The sequence below is a fragment of the Plasmodium yoelii genome (genome assembly GCF_900002385.2).
Source record: "Plasmodium yoelii strain 17X genome assembly, chromosome: 14".
NCBI lineage: Eukaryota > Apicomplexa > Aconoidasida > Haemosporida > Plasmodiidae > Plasmodium > Plasmodium yoelii.
The window spans coordinates 1,932,181-1,955,034 of NC_036186.2; the positions used below are offsets into that span (position 1 = coordinate 1,932,181).

At 21.6% G+C, this 22,854-nt stretch overlaps 8 protein-coding genes across 8 annotated transcripts; 4 read left to right on the forward strand and 4 right to left on the reverse strand.

Moving 5' to 3' along the window:
• Positions 1 to 956: 956 nt before the first annotated feature.
• Positions 957 to 4,049, forward strand: PY17X_1449100 (WD repeat-containing protein, putative; the record flags this gene model as incomplete). Its single annotated transcript, XM_721532.2, has 1 exon — positions 957 to 4,049. One exon carries the CDS (start codon positions 957 to 959, stop codon positions 4,047 to 4,049), a length of 3,093 nt encoding a protein of 1,030 aa, XP_726625.2.
• Positions 4,050 to 4,122: 73 nt separating this feature from the next.
• PY17X_1449200 (phenylalanine--tRNA ligase, putative) lies at positions 4,123 to 6,036 on the reverse strand (the record flags this gene model as incomplete). Its single annotated transcript, XM_022957642.1, has 2 exons — positions 4,123 to 4,212; positions 4,297 to 6,036. The coding sequence occupies 2 exons, from the start codon at positions 6,034 to 6,036 to the stop codon at positions 4,123 to 4,125; spliced, it is 1,830 nt and encodes a 609-aa protein (XP_022812998.1).
• A 963-nt stretch (positions 6,037 to 6,999) lies between these two features.
• On the reverse strand, positions 7,000 to 9,642 carry PY17X_1449300 (60 kDa chaperonin, putative; the record flags this gene model as incomplete). The annotated part of the gene is made up of 2 exons (XM_022957643.1): positions 7,000 to 8,112; positions 8,626 to 9,642. The coding sequence occupies 2 exons, from the start codon at positions 9,640 to 9,642 to the stop codon at positions 7,000 to 7,002; spliced, it is 2,130 nt and encodes a 709-aa protein (XP_022812999.1).
• A 1,673-nt stretch (positions 9,643 to 11,315) lies between these two features.
• On the forward strand, positions 11,316 to 13,053 carry PY17X_1449400 (dihydrolipoyl dehydrogenase, mitochondrial, putative; the record flags this gene model as incomplete). Its single annotated transcript, XM_720048.1, has 2 exons — positions 11,316 to 11,389; positions 11,577 to 13,053. The coding sequence occupies 2 exons, from the start codon at positions 11,316 to 11,318 to the stop codon at positions 13,051 to 13,053; spliced, it is 1,551 nt and encodes a 516-aa protein (XP_725141.1).
• Positions 13,054 to 14,264: 1,211 nt separating this feature from the next.
• PY17X_1449500 (cytochrome b5, putative) lies at positions 14,265 to 15,254 on the forward strand (the record flags this gene model as incomplete). Its single annotated transcript, XM_022957644.1, has 3 exons — positions 14,265 to 14,418; positions 14,649 to 14,860; positions 15,165 to 15,254. The coding sequence occupies 3 exons, from the start codon at positions 14,265 to 14,267 to the stop codon at positions 15,252 to 15,254; spliced, it is 456 nt and encodes a 151-aa protein (XP_022813000.1).
• A 351-nt stretch (positions 15,255 to 15,605) lies between these two features.
• PY17X_1449600 (CWC16 domain-containing protein, putative) lies at positions 15,606 to 16,571 on the reverse strand (the record flags this gene model as incomplete). The annotated part of the gene is made up of 1 exon (XM_022957645.1): positions 15,606 to 16,571. One exon carries the CDS (start codon positions 16,569 to 16,571, stop codon positions 15,606 to 15,608), a length of 966 nt encoding a protein of 321 aa, XP_022813001.1.
• A 1,245-nt stretch (positions 16,572 to 17,816) lies between these two features.
• PY17X_1449700 (CG2-related protein, putative) lies at positions 17,817 to 20,425 on the reverse strand (the record flags this gene model as incomplete). The annotated part of the gene is made up of 2 exons (XM_022957646.1): positions 17,817 to 19,966; positions 20,149 to 20,425. 2 exons carry the CDS (start codon positions 20,423 to 20,425, stop codon positions 17,817 to 17,819), a joined length of 2,427 nt encoding a protein of 808 aa, XP_022813002.1.
• A 1,162-nt stretch (positions 20,426 to 21,587) lies between these two features.
• On the forward strand, positions 21,588 to 22,535 carry PY17X_1449800 (conserved Plasmodium protein, unknown function; the record flags this gene model as incomplete). The annotated part of the gene is made up of 1 exon (XM_719940.2): positions 21,588 to 22,535. The coding sequence occupies one exon, from the start codon at positions 21,588 to 21,590 to the stop codon at positions 22,533 to 22,535; it is 948 nt and encodes a 315-aa protein (XP_725033.2).
• Positions 22,536 to 22,854: the final 319 nt, after the last annotated feature.

Below are 22,854 nucleotides of genomic sequence, written 5' to 3' on the forward strand. Positions count from 1 at the left end.
ATGTGTAGAAAGGATGCAACGGGCATAAAACATATATATTCTCTTTTTTAATTTTAATTAATATTATTATTAATATTGCTATATATATATATATTATTTATGATTATCTCGTATGTCTATGCAATTGATTTTTATTATGTGTTATATGTACGTTCGTCGTTTTTTTTTTTTTTTTTATACACAATTATGAACTATATGTTATTTTTATTAATTTTTAATCGAGCGAATATGTGAAAATGTGTTTTATTTTTATTGTGTTAATATTTTTTTATGAAGTTTTTAAAGCAAAGTAATGAGAACTTTTTAAAAGGAATATATGTATATATGTATATTTCTAAAACGAATTAATTAAAATATTTGGAAATTATTTTTTTTTTTGAAAAACCCAATAAAGGTAAATATACAAGTTTCACTTCAATTCGTTTGGAATTTTTTTGAAATATAAATAACATACAATTTTAAGATAATATAAGAAAATATTATAATAGTACACGTTTGTTTAGTTTTTCGAACTTATCATAAGTATGAATGGGTTATAGAATTGCTCAGATATAGTTGATGTTATTTTTCTACAAAATGAATAAATTTCATCAATAATCTAAACAAAATATAATTTTTTTTTTTTTTTTTTTTTTTCCATTTTTTCGTTTGATTTTCTGCAAATTTGGTACCTAGATATAATAGTATTACAAAGGAAATATCGGAGTAATTTTTTTTCTCTCTAAAAAGTATATATACATTTTTTTAAAAGGAAAAAAAAATTATATTTTTATTGATATATAGTAATTATTTTATAATTTATTTTGGTTATTTATGTACTATATATAGGGTGATGACTAAATTCTAAGATACAAAAATTTAATAATCCACTTTTTCGTAAGTTGGATAAAGAAAAGAAATTTATAAAAAAAAAAAAAAAAAAAAAAAAGTGTTAACCAAGATATATAATTAACAAAATGATCAATAGTAAATATGAAAATTTGAAAAGATATGATTTGAATTTACTTAAAAATGAAATATTTAAAAAAGAAAAGAAAGAAAAAAATGATTTAAAGAACATTTTATTTTTCCCATCTTTATTTTGGCATAATGGAAATTTCTGTCCACCTATTCCTTTAATCAAATATGATGAAAATAATTATAGTTTTAATGTGAAAGATTATATAATTTGCTCAATACACAAACATAGTGTAATTATAAGAAAAATATTCAAAAATGAAATAATAAAATTGAGCATGTTTAATGATGAAAAAGTTTTGTCATGTTTGTTTTATATTAATATAAATTATATATTAAAGTTGGCAAATCTTTGCACACATTTTTTTTCGATATCTTTTTTGTTAAGTGAGAGAAAATCAAAATGTGGTGGAAAATGTGGCGGAAAATGTGGCGGGAAATGTGGCGGGAAATGTGAACTTGAGGAGCAAGGTGTAGAAGGGAAAATCAAAAACAATGAAATAAAATATTGTGAACAAAATGAAAATGGGAAAATGAGCAAAGGGGGCGAAAATGCGGCATATCTATTATATTTGTATAATGAGAAAAATGAAATACATTTATTTGATGTGGACAAAAAATCCTTAATTTTAAAAATACAACAAGATAAAAAAATTAATTGTTTTAATTTTAATTATATATATATAAATAAAAAAAATAGTCTATATAATAAAATGATAAATGATGTATATGAAAACGACATTAAAATAATTGACATAGATTCTGTAGACGAAAAATTAGTTATGAAAAATAAATATTGTTTTGAATTAGCACAAGAAAAATGTACACACTATTTAACAAATAAAAATAGTGTCTATAATAACAATGGAATCAATTTTTTTAAAAAACTTTTTTATGTTTTAATATATGGTGATAATGAAGGAAATATCTATTTTTTTTTACCTGAGAAAAAAATCAAATTAAAAAAAAAAATAAGAAAAGAAAATATGGATATTCATTTTATTCAAACAAATGTAAAAGAATATTTCAATGTAAAAAATAAATATGACTTATTTAATTTAATTAAAAATAATTATTACATTTTTATTGGATATAAAGATTGTATTTATATATTTAATTTTTATATTTATGAAATATATTTTATTATTGATTTAATAAAAGAAGATAAAATATATTCATTTAGCTCAAAATTTAATGAACATTTTGAAAATTATATATCCTTTTCTACAAAAAAATATATTAAAATTTTTAATGTTAATAAGAAAGAAGAATTAGACAATGTGAGTATAAACCCTGGTGATATAAAATCAGTTAAACGTGTTGAGATGGACGTAAAAAATGACAATTTGAAAGATGATAACCCACTGAATATCCTCAAAACAGAAGAAAAAGAGAAAAAAAAAAAAATAGGATCAAATATAAATAAAGAAGAGAAGGAATTAAAAAATCATATTTGTATATCTTTTGATTCTAAAAATAATTTATATATATCAAATGATATTGGAATAATATATGCATATAATTTAAAAGAAAAAAAAGTTGTAAAATCACTGAATATTTGTTGCAAACGTATTTTTTATTTATTTCAATTTATACTAAATAATAGAGAATATATATATATATATGATTCTGAAAAATTTTATTTTTTATATGATACAGATAATAATAAAATAATATATAAAAAATTTACTATAAGTGCTTGGATATATAATATTTTATGTTTTAATAATAATATATTTTTTTCTCTAGGGAATGAAAATATATATAATTTACAAACAACAAATTATGAAGACATATTTATAAAAAATATTTATTATGATAATATAAATATTTGCACATATCTAATTAATCACCCTTTCTTACCTATTATATCATTTATTAACAAAAAATCACAATTTGGATTTTTCTTTTTTCATAATGATGAAAAAAAAAAAAAAAAAATATATATTCCTTCTATAAATGAAAATAAAAATGTTTTATCTATATGTTGGTTTCAAAAGAAAAGACATGTTTTATCATTATCCAATAATTTGATTTTTGGTAAAAATAAACAACTTGAAACTAATGAAACATATCATAGTAGTTATTTACCACTTGATGACGATAATACTGTACATAAAATGTGTAATAATTTAATAACAGATTCTATAACCATCTCAGAAGAAATAATACAAGGACCAAAAAAGAAACGAAAAAAAAAAAGCAATTCCGAAGTTAATAACTATGACAATTATGATAATCATATTGTTGTGTTAACTTATCAATCATTATATTTATATAACATACTAAATAAACAAATAAAACAATTAAATAATAATTTGGTAAATAATTTATTTGCTTTAAAAGAAAAAAAAAAATATATTGCATCAACTATATTAAATAGTATGTGCTATGTTTTTATTTTGTGTGATAGAAATTTACTTATATTTGATGAAAATTTTATTTTTACAAGTTATATAATAAAAATAAATGAAAAAATTAACAAAATGTATATAAGGAATAATATTATATTTATACATTCAAATAGCAATGTCTATTTTTCTTATATACATGTAATAATTAATAAATGTTCCATAAAATCTAATAAAACGACCAATACTTCAAATTTTACAAATTGTGACAATAATAATAAAGACATATTAGAAAATCAAGAATTATATTTTATCAAATTAAAATTAATAAATACTTTTAAAATTGTTCTTTTTGATTTTTATAATATAGGGGACTATATTTATATTGCCATTTTTTCAAAGAAAAAAACGATTTTCGTGTACAAAATAAATGTAAAGGATGTTTATATGAATAATAACATACACAAAAACAATATTAATAATAAACATAATGAAATAATATGCAAAGAAAATGAGATTATATTAGAACAAAATTCTCAAATCGAAGGGGAATTAATTGCTCAATTTTTTAACTTTTATATTTTTGATCATATAAATAAAATTGGAAGTATTATATCCATGAAATTTTTTTATAATTCTATAAAACAAAAAATATATCTTGTTTTTGGAGGTCTTGAACAGTTTCTTTTTTTGTGGAATTTTTTCAAGTATCCTCTTATTAAGAAACAACCAAAGGATTAGAAATCAAATCGAAAAATAAACAAACAAATATGAGAAAATATATAAATTGATGTATATCATTGTCATATTAGAATTATCTAATATTTATGTCGTATATAGATGCAATTTTTTCCTTTATTTGATTGTGTACTTTCTTTACACAATCTTTAAAAATCTTTTGGTCCTAAAAAAAGAGAAAAAAGAGAAATATTGTACGATAATAATTTCAAAAAAAAATATATATTTGCACATATATAGGTGTAAATACCTTTACGTCAGAAGTTGGGGAATAAATAAATTTGTAAGTGTAACTTGTTTTGTTATATATCTCATTAAAAAATACATCAAGAAGAATAACTTTTTTTAAAAAATTGAAATTTTGTATATTTTTAAGATCTAAAACAGTTTTTGTAAATAGTTGATCATTCCATTCACAATTTGCATAAAATGACAGATCATATTCTTCATCTTTTATATTATATAAATTTATAAAATATAAAAATTCTTCATTTGAGTTTTTTTTATCTATCATTTTATTTGTTTTGAAAAGATTTTGTAATTTATTTTTTAATTCAAAACCTTCCCTTTGAGGGCAATCCAATAAAATATTATTTTCGCTATCTTTAAACAATGCACACGTTTTTTTCTCATTCGTGTTTGGAATATTTTTTAATTTATCTATAACATTTTTTTCGACATTTTTAATATGAATTTCTTTTTTACTATAACTACTGTATCCATTATCACAACTGTTCATGTTGTTTATTAAATTGTTTTTTTTTCTGACCTCGTTATGCATATTTATTTGTTTTTTTTCAGTTGGGTTACTTATATAATTTTGATGGGTATTTGATGTATATAAATATAGATCTCTAATTCTAGTTATGCCATATTTAATCATAGCAATTCGATCTAGTCCTAATCCTACAGCTAAATAATCATGTATATCATATTTTTTATTTTTTTTTAAAAGTATTTTTTCCTTTAAAATTCCACATCCCAATATTTCTACCCATTTATTATTATAAAATACTTCTGCCTGTAATGACTTATCTGTAAAATCAAAAGAATCTACTTTAATCCTCCATGTACTGTTTTTACCAAAAATATATGATAATAGTTCACATAAAAAATATACCATTTCCTTTTCCTTACTAATTGCCTCATTTTTTATTTTTATATAAATATCCATTTGATTAAAAAAGGAAAAATGTAATTTGTCTATGTTATCTTTTCTAAACACGTTTGAAATAATTGCATAGTTATTTTCAAAACTGTTAAAATTATTTGTATCAGGATAAGAGCGTGAGTTTTTCAAAGCATTTGGTTTAATATCTTGCGTTTTGTTACATTCATTATTTTTACAAATATCTGTTGTAATATTATTAAAACTATTATCACAAATTAAGTTATTATATTGATCAGTTGTTTTTTTTCCTTTCCTCATCCCAACTTTTCCTGTTTCATCATTAATATAATTATCTCCATTATCTATTTTGTTCTGATATTTGCCCCCATATAGTTTTTTCGAGTTTATAATTTCATCATGATCATTATTTTTGGCTTCATTTAGTTTTGAATACTTTTGGTAATTATTTATTAATTGGTGAACATGTGGAAATAATGATGTAGCTTGAGGAATGTATAAATACGAATCAGAAAAGTAAAAATTATTTTTTAAGGATGTTGTTTCATTTGTTTTTCTAATCAATATATCATTAAAACATGTGTTACTATTATAAAGGGGGCATTTGTTATAAACTGCATAAAAATTGTTCTTTGTTTTTAAAAACTGCAATATTTGGTCTGTGACATTGTGTATGGGATGATTTTTTATGTTATAAACATATTTAAATCTGGCATAATTAACTATATCATCTTTAATATAATAATCTTTATTAAGTTTTGATATAATTATGTTATTAATAAATTGAGGTTTCTTTCTATATGTGATAATATATTTTTGAAAAAATGCTAGTATTACAATGGAAACATAAAATAAAAGCATTTCTAAATTAAGTGAAACAAAAAAAACTAACCCATTATTATAATCTTAATTTTATAGTACAATTCTTTACAAAATATGTATAAATTAGGATTAACTCAAGTATATTATATAATATGTTCATAAAAACCTTAACAGTCAGAATATTTTTACATTTTTTATGAAAAATAATCATATTTTTTTTTTTTTTACTCAATTTAACCTTACTTGTTCATAAAATTTCAAGAGTTAATTTTTCATATTTTTATATTGTTACACAATTGCGCTATTACATACAATGCTATTAGAATTACCGTTCCGTTAGCTTATAACGGCAGTTTAATAATATCAATATACTTGGAAAATAAGAAACAATGGACATGCACATAATATATATAAGCTTGTAAATATCTACAAGTACTATATGGATACTTCCATTTAAGCAAACTGAAAATGATGTAACTATTTTACACAATGTTTTTTAAGATTATTTAAATAAAGCACTTATTTTTTTATTTAATTTTTTAAAATATTTATCATTGTTCTTATTAATTAGAAAATATAAGCAAAAAATTGTTTAAAAATGTTAAAAAAAAAAACACCATTGAAAATATACATATATTTTTCTCCTGAATATTTAAAAATTTATAAGATCATGGAACTTATAAAAAGGCTAAATTAATAAATAAATAAAAAAAAAATATTATATAAAGTCAATAAATATACAGCCACAGAAATAAAAGGGACATATATGTATGACCCATAAAATTAATTATTTCAAAAAAAAAAAAAAATGAATTTAATTCATTTGTAATAAAGTTGTGTATGCTAAAAATAAAAGTAAATTATTATTGTAACAATTTTTTTTTATTTTTTGCTTTGCTGCCACTTTGCATTATATATATACATGCATATATAAATATGTGTATATTTATATTTTTTCAAATATATACTTAAAATATATTTATTATGTCATTTCGTTGATATTTATTCATCGTAATTATATCCATCATCATCATCATCCATTTCGTCCTCATCTTCTTCATCATCTTCATCTTCATCTTCATCTTCGTCATCCTCATCGTCTTCATCATCATCTTCATCATCAAGATCATCATCCTCATCATCCATATCATCAAGCTTGCTTCTATAATCTCTTCTTCTATGTCTAGAAAGATAATTTCTAGAATCTATAGATGGATCTAATACTCCTTTATCTTTCTTTTCACTATCTACCATCATACATTCAGTAGTTAATACCATACTAGCAATACTGCAACTGTTTTTAATAACACTTAAAATAACATTAGTACTATCAATAATTCCATTATCTACCATATTAACAAATTTATTTGTATTGACATCATAACCAAATCCATATTTATCTTTTGAATTTAAAATAATTTTAACAACATTTTCTCCATTTACTCCAGCATTATCTGCAATTTGTTTTGTAATAACATCTAAACTACTAACAACTATGTTAGCTCCCATTTTTTGTAGTTCTATTTCTGATTCTAAATTTCCTACTAAATCAAGATATTTTTTTTCTTCTTGATTTCCGACATTTTGAAACTGTTCTTCTATTTTTTTATGTATTTCATTTATAAAGTTGGATTTTATTATTTCTAAATAAGTAACACCACCACCAGGAACATAACCTATATCGATAGCACTTTTTACAGCATTTGTTGCATCTTCATATTTAAATTTTCGTTCTTTTTGTTCCGTTTCTGTATTACCTCCAATTAATATTTTTGCTATACCTCCTGATAATGCTGCTATACGTTCATTTAATTTTTCTTTATCATATTTCGAAGTTGTTTCTTCAAATTCTTTTTTTAAAACGTTAATTCTTTCATCTATTTTATCCTTATATTCTTCTTTGGTAATTAAACTTGTTCTATCTTTTTTTACTATTAAAGTGTTTGCATTTCCTAATAATGACATATAGTTATTATCAAAGCTACTCATGTTATTATGCAAATTGTTTAAGTCCAACCCGACATCTGCACTTATATATTTACTGTTTGTAACAATACATAAATCTTTTAGGTAATCTTTTCTTCTATCACCAAATGAGGGTGCTCTTATTGGAACCTGTATAGAAAGAAATCAAGAAAAGAAATGAAAGCTAGTGAAAAATAGAAAACATATATAGCGGTGGCAGGAGCATATTGAAAATGCATGAACAAGTTGATGAAAATTTCCCATCAACCCTTTGGCAATCATTTCAAAAATCGTTATTTCCAAAATAGGCATTATTAAAATCATTATTATCACTACAATAGCTAGTTCGATACTATGTCGATTTTATTTTTTTTCATAAAAAATGGCTTGTGCGAAGAATGTACCGAAGAAAATAATTATATCATTATAAATTATTCTACTTCTTATAATTCTCAGCTTTTTTATATCCCTATTTTATGAGCATTAAATGTATATACTTATTTGATGCTTTAATAAGAATAAATAAATATTAGGGAACACACACAAAAAGTTGTAAAATTTTTGAGAAATTGTACTGCCTTATTTTTTGTATCTTAGATAAACCAGCATATTGTTTATTAATGAAAAGATATAGAAATAGTAAGATATTAAATATGTACTTACCACTTTGATAGCACCCTTTAGTTTGTTTATGATTAAGGTTTGTAAAACTTCGTTACTGAAATCATCAGCAATAATACATAAAGGTTGTTTATTTTTTGCAAAAATTTCTAATATTGGTAAAATAGATTGTATATTATCAATATTTTGATCAGTAATTAATGTTGAAACATTACTATATTCAATATAATCTTTATTTTCGTTATATAAAAGATATGGATTAATTATACCTCTATCAAAATTATAACCTTCAGTAAATTCTAATTTATCATTAATATCAGCATTATCATCTAATATAATAGCTGCATTTTTTCCTAATTTATCATATGCATTTGCAATAATTTGACCCATATGTACATCATTATTACTTGCAATAGTTGCTATATTTAATATATCTTTATATGTTTTTATGGGTGTAGAAAGAGATTTTATTTTTTCCATAATCATTTTTGATGCCAATTGTATACCTCTTTGTATTGGTATAGGGTTGTGATTATTATTTACTTGCTCAATACCTTTTTTTGTTATTGTTGCTGTCATTAAAGCAGTTGAACTAGTACCATCTCCTGCTTTATCATTTGATATGTTTGTACTTTCTTGCATTAATTTTACTCCATTATTTTTTTTTCTATCTTTTAATGAAATATTTTTTGCTATAGTTACACCATCATTAATTATTAATGGGCTTCCATAATCTTTTTCTAATAAAACATTTCTTCCTCTTGGACCCAAAGTCAATTTTACAACATCTGATACTGTTAATATACCTTTTAATAATTCATTACGACATTCATTCCCATATATAATATCTTTTCCTTTTATTTTATTTTCGGTCATTTTCATTTTAACATAATTTTCTTTTCTTCTACTTATGATTTTACTATTTATATAATTTAGTCTTTTATTTAAACATTTTATATTTTTTTTTGGGAAATTTCTTTGTTTCTTTATGCAATTACCATCTTTTATCATCACCATAAAAATTATCAAAAAAACGAATATACCTTTTGCTGTTTTCATTTTTATTCTAACTTATTATGTTTGTTTACCTTTATTACTATTTATTCAAAAAAAAAAAAAAAAAAAGTGAAAGGAAAATCTTTTATTTTTTTTTATTATAAGTTTTCACTTTCAATTTTTCTCTTTCCCGATTTTAAGTTGTCACAGTAATTTTATACTATAACGCTATACCACATAGGTTTAGGAAAGAGCAAAAAAAAATACATATACATATATATACATATATATACATACATATATATATATATACATACATATACGTATGCAAGCATATATGGGAAAAGGTTACACAGACGTTAAAACATACACATTTATATATTCTACAATTTTATTGATGCATAAACAAGTAAATTATATAAATAAATATACATTTTTTGTGAGCAATTTTTAATATTCTCTCACAGGCTTGCTTTCTTTGAAAAGTATTATGAACTTAATATACATTAAGCTATGTATCATACATGCAATTATATATACAATATATACATGCATAACAAACTATCCTTTATATTTATAAATAGCAAATTCAAATATTACTTGCTAAAAAAGGTACATATTTTCACTATTTCGTAGCAAGGTACATATAAATATTTTTTTTTTTTTTTTTTTTTTAAATTTAAATTATATATAAATGATGAAAATTGCAAAATTATTCCATGTATTTTAAAGGCTATACATATGAACTATGTTTTATAACTTTAATTTTTTTTTCTATTTTCATATAAAAATAAGCTGCTTATTTCTCAGTAGGATCGTTTAAACAATATTTTTGGAGTGTCGTCATATAGTACCTGTTTTTTATACTTATACATCACCGTATTTTTTTCGATGCAAGTTTAGAAAAATACATTTAATAGATTCATGTGGTATATATATAAAATATAAAATATAAAATATACCACTAGGGTGTCAAACAAAAAAGTCTTACTTCATTGTATTTATAGGTACATAGCTATATATGGTGTTCTTTATCACAGTTTTTTTGCCTTTTTTTTGCTTTTTTTTGGTTTTTTTTGCTTTTTTTTTGCTTTTTTTTTGCATTTTTTTTTCTGAGTTGAATTAATGCACATAAATTATATATCTTATATGATCATTCTGTAAAATGTATATTTACATATACATTTTCAAATTATTTTGAATTTTCTGTTTATTTCGCCATTTCTCTTTTTTACCTTTCCTCTGAAATATTCCCATTTCCTACAATTGAAACACATATTATGCTAAATATACATTTTATTTTTTTTTTCACATAATTTCCTATTTTTTTTATTTTTAAATTATTGTATACACATAACTTAAATGGTGCTTATAAGAAATTGTATATATAAATCATAAGTCCGTTAAATGCAAAAAATATAACGCAGATTTTTTTAAAACTTCAAATTAATAAATAAAATAACATTTTAATTTTTGCATCCAAAAATAAGGTGTAACACAGGTATAGCTACATGCGTTAGGATTTAAAATGCATTGCTCATTTTCATCTAAGGAATGCACATGTCGTATGCAAAATATGTTTACACCTCACACTCACACATATATGCATATAATATAGTGTAGTATGCATATGTGTATGTATGTATTATGCATGTAATATAATATAATATAATATAGTACAATGCAGCACACACATTGCCACTCTCCCATACTTTATACTGCTCACCATTTTTAGGATGAACAGCTTTTTTAGCAAAACAAATAAAGTTTTTTTTTACCCCCTGCGCAGGAATTTCTCAACTAATAAGGAGTAAGTTAAAGAGATTAAATTTTATTTTGCGGATACAGAAATGTGTCGATATAATTATATACATCGATTTATATATTCTCAATTTGATACCACTTAAGAGGAATGCTAACTGTTTCTGCTTTCTTCAAAATTCATGTAGGAATTAAAATATATTTATCATATTTTTTTTTTTTTTTTATTTATACAGTTATGATGTAATAGTGATTGGAGGAGGCCCAGGTGGGTATGTGTGTAGTATTCGCTGTGGACAAAATAAACTTAAAGTTCTAAATGTAAATGATGATAAAAAATTAGGAGGCACATGCTTAAATAGAGGTTGTATCCCTTCAAAATCATTGTTGCATATTGCTCATAATTATTATGAATCTAAAAATAAATTTAAAGAATGTGGTATATTAATTGATAATGTGAAATTAGATATTGAGCAAGTACATAAACATAAAAATAAATGTATGGGAAATTTAGCAGATGGTATATCATTTTTATATAAAAAAAATAATGTAAAACATATAATTGGTCGAGGTAGTATTATTGATGGTAATACTATTTTAGTTGAAACCGAAAATGAGGGTCAAAAAAAATACACAGCTGAACGTATTGTTATAGCAACAGGTTCTAAACCTATTGAGATTCCATTAAAAAAATTAGATGATAATAATATTAATGATGTTGAAAATGTAAAAGATATATTAGAATATGACCATAAACTTATTCAAACATCTGATGATATATTAAATTTCAAAGAAATTCCTAAAACTATGTCAATTATTGGAGGTGGAGTTATTGGGTTAGAAATAGGTTCTGTTTTTTCAAAGTTTGGATCAGATGTAACTGTATATGAATATAATAGTAGATTGTGTGGTTTTCTAGATCCAGATGTAAGTAAAGTTTTACAAAAGGTTTTAGAAAAAATTAAAATTAAATTTATGTTTAACACATCAATTATTGGTGGTAATTTAAATACAACTAACAATGAAGCTATTTTATATGCACGAGATAATAAAACTAATCAAATAAAAAAAGTAAAATCTGATATTGTTTTAGTTTGTGTTGGAAGAAAAGCAAACCTAGAAAATATAAATTTAGAAAAATTAAGTATAGAACTAAATAAAAATAAAAAAATACAAGTTGATGAATATTTTAACGTTAAATCACAACCAACTATTAAAGCTATTGGTGATGCTATTGATGGGTCTATGCTTGCACACAAAGCAGAAGAAGAAGGTTATATAGTAGCTGATATGCTGTTTAACGAATTAAAAAATAATAAAAAAAAAAAAAATCACATTAATTATGATTTAATACCCAGTGTAATATATACACATCCTGAAGTTGCTTCAGTTGGATATAATGAACAAAAATGTAAAGAATTAAAATTAAATTATAAATCAGTTTCTTTTCCATTTGCTGCAAATAGTAGATCGAGAACAATCGATGATTATGATGGACTCATAAAATTAATCGTTGAAAAAGATACAAACGTAATATTAGGTTCTCAAATTATTGGAAACAATGCAAGTGAGCTAATACTTCCTCTTTCTATATATGCTTCTCATAAAGGTACATCAAAAAATTTGAGTAAAATTATTTATCCCCATCCAACATTTTCTGAGGTAATTAAGGAAGTAGCTTTACAATCTTTTGACAAAGCTATACATATGTAAGTATTAAAATGGAAAAAGCTTTTATGTATAGATTATATTGAGACTATCCAGATAACTGTCATAAATAAAATGACAAAAAAGGTTAAAAAACAATGAAAAAGAATATTGTTTAGTTTTTTTTTTTTCGTTTTTTTCAAGGGATAAAATGAATATATATTTATGACATATTTCTTTTTCCGAACCTTTTTTTTTATTGTATGTTTTTGTTTTTTACACAAAAATTGCATTTTTTTTTTTCTATATAATAGTTATTAGCCTTACTTAAAATAAAATAACAAAATGTTACAATTTTATCTAAACATTTTTATAATAAAACACATTTATGTCTTTTCTCCATTTACGAAAATTTACATATTTTAAAACTGTGAATAAAAAAAAATATATAGTATATATGTACATACATACATGCATACAGGTATATACATATTACGCATAAACAATCCCTGTGTAATATTTTTTTAAAATAAATTTAAGCACTATATTATCCACAAAAAAAAAAAAAAAAAGTTTATAAATTTTAGTGAAAATGAAAATGAGAATACTAAATTGTATTATATATTAAAATAAAAAGCTAATGAAATAGTTAAATTGCAAAACGATGTAGTGGTCATAATAAATATAGTGTGACCTCTAGTCAAGTTAAAAAAAAGTTACATCTATAAATATATGCACCATGCCCATACGCATTTTTTCACAAAGCTCTTAAAAAATATTGATACTTTTTTTCTTAAAGTACATAGATATTTAAGTGAATTAAAAACAAGCTATGTATTTATTCTATTTTTGAATTGTGTAAAAGTGGAATGTTCCGAGGTGGATAAACAATTAAAAACAAAAATCACTAATAAATAAAAAAATATAAAATAAAGAATAAAATATTAACATTTAATAAAAATAACTTCTCGAACATTATGGATTAGTTGACATCTTTCAATCTGTAAGCATATTATACTCATACGGTACACCTTTTTATTTGTTTTTACTAAATATAAAGCTTTATTTAGTGTGATTTACATTGTTGGAATGTGTTTATAATTTGGTATTTTATGCCATTTTTATATTTTCAAAGTAAAAGTTCATATCTTATTTTGTAGCTTTTTATGTGCAAAATATATGCACGTGAATAGAACTTGCATACATTTTCGTGTATACATAAATAATAAATAATAAATAAATAAATATATATATATATAAAGAAATAAAAGAGAGATATGAGTTGTCAAAAATTAAGAGTAATTGACGATAAATTCTTGGAGAAATTCAAAAAAGAATCAAAATGTTGTATTATAATAAAAGATTTGGTCTACGACGTAACTTCATTTTTCGATCACCCAGGGGGGTATGACATTTTTAAGGATTATGCAGGTAATATAAACATACAAAATGTTACAAAATGGTACAAATTTTTTTTTTTTTTTGTATTCCATTTTAATGCCTATTATATTTATTATTATTGTATCAATATTAAAAGGCTAGACGTGTTTTGAGATTATATATACTCATTTATCAAAATTTGCAATATGTTGTCGATTTGAATATATTTTCACATATTTTTTATCACCTTACATTTATTTATTAACTTCCCCCATAAACAGGAAAAGACGCAACTGATGCGTTTATTCAAATTGGACATTCTATTAATGCTCAAAAATTAATGAAAACTTATTTAATTGGAATAAAAAAAAATTCCCCATTATATGAAAAAAATATAAATACAAAAAGTGTCAATGGAAAGATAGAATATATTGATTATTTTTTGGAAGAAATAAAAGAAAAGGAGCCACCAAAAACAGATGTTCCCGAAATAGTAAGAATTAAATATAGCATATATAAAAAATATGCTCTCTTATCTTATTTTAAAAAATTTATATAAAAGTTGAAAAAAAAAAAAACTAATAATAAAATAGCTAAAAACAAATAATTTAAAAAAAAAAAAAAAATAACCAAATATATACAATTATACTTAGATTTTACATGTACGTTCATACATTTAATACAAAAAAAAAAAATAAAAAAATAAAAAATAGCTAGTACAAATATTAAAAGTTTAAATATACACAAAAATTTTATCATATTTTTAATTTTGTTTTATTTTCCTTTATTCTATATAGAATAAAAAAGAAGAAAACACTAATTATATGCTCGTTGCTGGTATTATAGCTGGGTTTGGTATTGCCTATTATTTTATGTTTTTAAAATAATAAGGGAAAAACGGTTATTTTCTTTTATCCAAAAATATTATAGTCCATAAAATGCGTGTGCACTTCTTTAAATATGGACTAAAAAATCATTCAGAAAATTTATTTCATTTATACATCATATAAGAATGTAGTACTTTCAATTAATCGGTGTGTTGCACAAATTTATAAATTGTGTAAAAGAAGAGCATTTTAAGCTTTTGGAAAAAAACTTCCTTGAAATAAATATGCATAAGTGGGGATAATCTTGTGTAATTAAAAATGTTCATTCACCTCCATACACATATATATATGTATACATATTTCGTGTGAAAGCAAATTTGTTGAGTGGTCTATTTTATCTTTGTATTTTTTTTAGCTCTTCTTACATTTCTTCAAATATTTTTTATCAAATATACTACTTTTTTTTTTTATTAAGTTATTTTTTGCTAATTTCGTTTTTTCGTTTATCGTTTTCTTATACTTTTCTTTCATATGAAGAAACTTTTTAATTTTTAAATCTTCACATGGATCCTTTAAAATATTTATAAAAATATTTTTCTCAATATTTTCTTTTCGTTTTTGGATTTTTTCATTTTTAATATCTCTAAGTTGTTTTCTTAGAGTTCGGTTACAGTTAAAATCATTTTTAAGCATAATATTTCTTTTATAAGTTTCTTTTATAACATTATTTATGTCTTCATCTGATTGGGTATCATTATTTTCTTTAGATAGCATTTCGCTGTTTTTTTCTATTTGGCCACCATCATTTAATACATCATTTAGTACATCATTTAATACATTATTTTCACCATTTTCAGCACTTTCACCACTTTCAACATTTTTAAAATGGTCTTCTGACTCGTTTTGTTTTTTTTTATTAAGAGCATTTATTTCCAATATCATAAACGGGTTGGCTTTTTTCTTTTTATTTTGTTCGAAATCTACATAGTTAATATTATTTATACCACCTTCTGTTAAAATATTTTCATAGTCCTCATTTTTTTTTCTTGCGCCTTCAATAATATCATAAGAACATTTTTGTGGATTTGTCTCTATAACAATTTTATTTTGACATTTTTTACAAAAAATAGAAAAGGAATAAAAACAAGTACTCAAGTAATAACCCGCCTTTCTTCTTTCACTGTTAAATCTTTCTCCTTTATAAATATATATATTACAATTTTTACATATTATAGTATATGGTATTTCAAATTTTATAGTGTTATAATCTTTTTTGTTTATTTTCTTTAACTCTTTTTCTTTTTTTTTCTTTAAATCTTCATCTTCAACACTTCCATAGTAGAAGTTATCAGCTCTTGAGGCCTTTAGTGACAACATGACGTGGGTACAAAAGAAAAAATAAAAACGCAATAAGAGTAAGCCATGTATAAAGGGGAAAAAATAATAGAAATAAAAAAAAAAAATATTTTTTTTATTTTAAATAAAAATATTTTTAATATGACAAATAAAATATATGCATATTGCATATAAAATTATTGTTATTTAAAATAAAAAAAATAATTTTTTTTTTTGAAAAATGTTCCCCGCAAAAAATTAATAATGTGCATATATGATACAAAAATGAAAAATATTTGCAACACAATTAAATGCTTATAATCTATTTTTGTTATTTCGAATTAATTATAATCAAGATTTTTAAAAAAGGTTATTTGTTTTAATATTATATAAAATTGTAAGCAATCAAATATTTTCTATGAAAAAAAAATCATAAAAGCCAAAAATTACCAAATGACTTACGCCCATAATATATATATTAATTCGTTATGGGGGTATTAAATAAATTCTGACAATATATTTAATTTGTTATAGTATATATAGGGTTATATATATAATATAAACTATGACAGAAAATAGACGTTTTATCAATATTTGTTTTTTTTAATTATTCTTTTTATCATTTTTTTTTTCAAAAAGACATGGAGAAATAAAGTTTTTGATATATATATATAGCAGAGACTTTATGCAGCCTTTGCTACAAAAGTGCAAATATAAAGTTACTAAAAAATAAGAAAACTGTGAAAACGTTGATAAAAATAAATTATCGTATAGAAATATATTTATTCACCATGTTTACACTAAAAAGACGAAAAAAAAAAATAATAATAAAGAAACACCAATGTTAAAATTGGTGATAATATACTTATTCGTATTATATATGTATGTGTAAAGGTAGGAATCACATAACGGATATGCAAACATTATATATATGTATGTATATATATATATCATTAAAAAAGAAAAAATGTAAAACGTCAATTTATTTTTAAAAGCACTAAATTAAAACAAAAAATGAAAAAAATAGAAAACTGGGGGGAAGCAAATATGGCTTTCCTTTGCAAATGTAATCATCATATGGTATGTGAATATTTTTCGAATAAGAATTTAAATCAAAATTACTAAAACAACAGTACAGAAAAATAAATGTGAAACAAATAAGTCGAAAAAGGATAGAAAAAGGATAGAAAAAAAAAGATGGTGATAATGAACAGATTGAATAAGCGTAGTAATAGTTATTCTAATTTTTTCCTTAGAGTTATTTCCTATAAACGATAATATATTTGCTTATTTATGAACGAGGGAGGAGCGATTCTGATTGAATGCAGATTGATTAAATCTATGATTAGACATGATAATGTTAAATATGTAGTCTCTATACAAATTATCAATTTCGAAATATTTATTAAAATATTTATATTTATAGTACTGAATTGTATAATGCACTATATAATTACATCGCCATAACGACCTTGAAATTTTTCGGATATGTTTTATAAATTGTTTATTTTCTTTTCTATTATTATATACATAAATAACTATATGTAAAATTTTATTTTTTTTTGTTTTATTTGAAGGAAAATTCGATCTATTTAATTCATTTATAATTGTTGAATAAGTTTGATTAACAAATTTAATTTCTTCTTCATCGTTAAATTTAAAATATATACTACCAAGTCTTTTTCTTCTTCTTCTCATCATCCCTTGAAAATTAAATAAATTTTGTTTTAAGAATGCCTCTAAAAATGTTAAAGCTGATAATAAATGTGGTAGACATAAATCTAATATACACAAAGTTTTTAAATTTTCATTTTTTACTAATAATAATAACCATAAAAACGGACTACTTAAGCTATAATTAAATAACGAAAAATGTTCTAGTTTTAAATTATATAATAACGATATTATATTTTTTCGACTTTTTTTTTCTTCTTTTTCAATTATGTTTTTAAATAAATATAATATTTCTATACTTACATTTTTTTTATATTTGCTATTTTCAATTAACCACATATATCCTCCTCTTTTTAAATTTTTTATTTTCTTTTTTTCTGTGTGCAAATTTTGTTCATTGAAATTTCGATTAATATTTTTTTTTTTTTTTTTTTTTTCATCATAAATTATATCTTCGCTAGCTGTATCTTTTAAACATGTACTATTACTTGAAAAATTTTCATTACTTGGTATTGTATAAAAACTGTCAACATTGATAATACTTTTACAAGTACTATAAACAGTACTATCACTTTTAGTATATCTTAAAATATCATGATAATTTTCTAAATTTTTATAATTAGTTTTGTTATAATCTTCATCTTTTTTATTATGATCATTAATATATTTATATTCACAACTAGCCAAATTTTTTGTCATGTATTTATTATTTATGTCTGAGTCATAATTTATATAACTACCATCTGCATAATATACAGGATTATTTATATTGTTCATATATATATTATCTTTATATGCTGGTGTAAAAAAAATTTTTTTATTATTATTTTTTATATTTTGTTCATAATAACATATAGCATCTTGTTCATATTTTTTTTGAAAATTAGATAAAATTTTATGAGTTTCTATTAAATTATCATCGATATCTTTTAACAATTCATCCAATTCTTTATCATTATATATTGTATCATTTTTATTTTCACATTTTTTTTTTAAATTTTTTTTGCACACATGGCTATCTATCAATATATCTTTTTTTTCATCCTTTGTATATTTTTTATCAATATTTTGTCTACTCTTAAAATTAGAAAATTGTGTAAAAATTTGTTCTCCTTTACCATATAAGAAAACAGATATAGCCATATGATAAAAATAAAAAAAATAATCATAACATGATATATTTAAAGTGTTTAAAAATGGCATATGTATGGGTATAAACATTTCTATCATATCATAACTTTGAATACCTGTTAAATTTAAAACTTTTAAAACATTTAAACTGGTTATATAATTATTTATATTTATTTTTTGTTTATAATTTTTTATTTTTTCAACACATTTTTTATTACAATTATATACAATACTTATATGTTCATATAGAAAATGCTGTTTTATTTTATTAGTCAAATTTGTTTGAAAATTTTCGTCATTTTGTCTATTAAGTTCTAAAATACAATTTTGTATATTTTCTAAATTATTTTTAGTCACAAGTTTTATAGGAAAATTATTTATTAATATTTCTTTTGAAAGAAATTCAAATAATATACTATAATTGTAATAAATAAACAAAGGACAATTCACATCATTCAATCCATGAATAGATAATTCTTCTAACGTATTTGCATGAGAACCTATTAATTTACTTATATCATAAAAATTTGTGTTTCTTAAAAATTTTCCTTTCAAAATAACTTTTTTTAAAAAAGGTTTATCACATTCTATTAGCTGTTTTCTGTTTATTCCAAAGTTGGCATTTCCTTTTGCTATCATAATAGAAGAAATAATAAATTAATGATAAAATATGAATGTAGGAGATAGACATATATAGAATAAAGTATGTATACACATAATAATGTTTAAACATATAAATGAATAATCTCACAAATTTGTTTGAATTTTTAATTCCTTTTTTTTTTTTTTTTTTTTTTTTTTTTATATTCCTTACCAAATCGTAAATTGGAATAAACCTTTTTCTCATCATTTAATAGGGAAAGAAAAAAAATACTTAATTTTTCAGGATTTATAAATCTTACAAATTTAATGTAGTTGTTTAAGTTAATGTAACTATTAAAACTATACGCTTTCTCATCTTTAAAATATTCATAAAAGCATTTGCTCACTAACTTTAATTTTAGGGCTTCGTTAATTGTTAAATATTTTATAATATTATAAAAAACGTCGTTTGAAAAATTAACGAGGCATATTTTATTTTCATTATTCATTATATCTCAAATGGGAGAAAAAAAAATAGGTGAAAAATAATTGGGGGAATACAAAAAAAAAAAATTAAAATACCAAAAAAAGAAAAATACGTAAAAAAAAGTATAAAGTAAAAATACAAAAAAAAATCATAAACGTGTAAAAATGTTAAGACAAATAAAAATATATAATCAAAATAAAAAAAACAAAGCAAAAATGTTAACAAATAAAATAATTTCTAAAAAAATATATATGTGTGTGTGTGTTTTTTTTTTCCTTTTTTTGTTTTTTTGTCACAAAAAAGGTGCAAATGTTGGTTATCCTTCATCTGTTTTATTTTCCCACTATTATATGTATATACGCAAATTATGTTTTTTTTAATTTTACTACATACCATTTAAATACCCCGATATTTTACAGTATATATTTATCATGTTTTTGCTATTCATTTTGCTATTCATTTTGCTATTCATTTTTTTCGCTTTTGCTATTTTCGAGAATTTATATATTTAAAATTTTCTTATATTTAATTGGACAATTTATAATTTTAAATATAGCCTATATTATACACCATATACTCATTATTATATGTATATGTATGTATATATATAATATTTTTTTTTTTGCTATTTTGAGTGTTATTATTTCTTAATTTAATCGGTTTGTCCTTTTGAAGGAACGTTTTTCCTTTTCCTTTTCTTTTGATTTTGGTTTTTATTTTTATTTTTATTTTTCCTTTTTCTTATTTCCATATACAAAATGTATAATTAAAAAAATGTAGCTTTAATATTACCACACATTTAAGTTATAGGGTATTATCTTTTTATGTCATGCTAATTTTTAAAGGGCATTCCATATAGTATGGATGTACATAATTTTTTAATTAAAAACGATAAGCATGCGTGCAGGTATTTATATATAAGATATCGATTTCTTTCTCCCCCAATTTTATTTCTCATTTTGTTTCCTTTTGTGATATTCCGAAATGTTATGTCAATTAAAAAAATAAATAAAAAAAAAAAAAAAAAAAATAAAATAAATAAACAAATAAATAAACAAATAAATAAACAAATAATCAAACAAATAATCAAACAAATAGTCAAACAAATAATCAAACAAATAGTCAAACAAATAAATAATAGATAATCAACCAAATAAATAATAGATAATCGACCAAACAAAGAAATGATAAAGCGGAAGAAAAATATTATGGTGACAATTTGTAGAGACTTAAATTTTGTTAAGAAAAAATGTTGTCCCCTTTATATTTCTTCGCACTGTTTTCACACAGGAATAGAGGCAGGAAATTATATGAACGTTCATATAAAAAAAAATGAAACAAACCAACTATTAAAATTTAATGACAATATAAATAATATTAACATACAAAATTCAATTCATAAAAAATATATAGCTGATGACACTTTTTGTCCATATATAACAAAAAGGAAAACCATTTTAAATATAATGTCTTATGATATAAAAATATACCAAAAAGATATGTTATATAAAAAAAGTGATGGATGTAATAATGCATATTTATATTCCACAAAATTAAAAAACTTAAAATATAGTGATAGAATAAATAACTATTTAAATGTAAACTTTTTTAATAAATCTATAACTAACAATAATGATGATTATATTATTTCTAAAAAGAGTCTCTTTGATATATTGTATAAAAAATATAGTTTATTTTATATATTTCCAGATACAAATTATATTGACGAAATGAATAAATATTTAGATTATTTTAATAAAAGAAAAGAAAATTATAATATAAAAGATAATATTTTTAATGATGAAAAAAATATAATTTTTTTAAAAAATAAAAAAAAACCTATTCATATATTTTATTGTTATGTATCCCCATATAATTTTGTCTTATCATCATATTTTAGTAAAAAAATTGCTAAAGATTTAAAAACAAACCATTTTAATAATCAAAATTTTTTTTATATAGATAGTAAATTAAATACGGATGATCAAAATATATTATTATTGCAAAATAATATGAATAAATTACCATCTCTTTTATTAGTTGATAATTATTGTTATATAAGATATCATATAAAAGGGTTGTTTACAAATGAGGCGTCTCACTACCTTTTTAACGCAATCATGAATATTTAACCACAAAAATAATGCTCCATAATGGCATAAATGAATATTCCATAAATAAATATTCCATAAATAAATATTCCATAAATATATTTTTTATGTCATAGTTACACTTGTGTGCTTTTTTACTAGCGAAATATAAACAAAAAAAAATACATTAAGCAAACCATTAATTAAATTTATTAATTTGGTAAATTTATTTAATGCATTTCGCTTCATTTCGCTTCATTTCGCTTCATTTCGCTTCATTTCGCTTCATTTTGTTAATTTCAATATTTCACTTATTTACATCGTTACACATTTTTTTGTTTTTTTCCCCAAATTAAGTTAC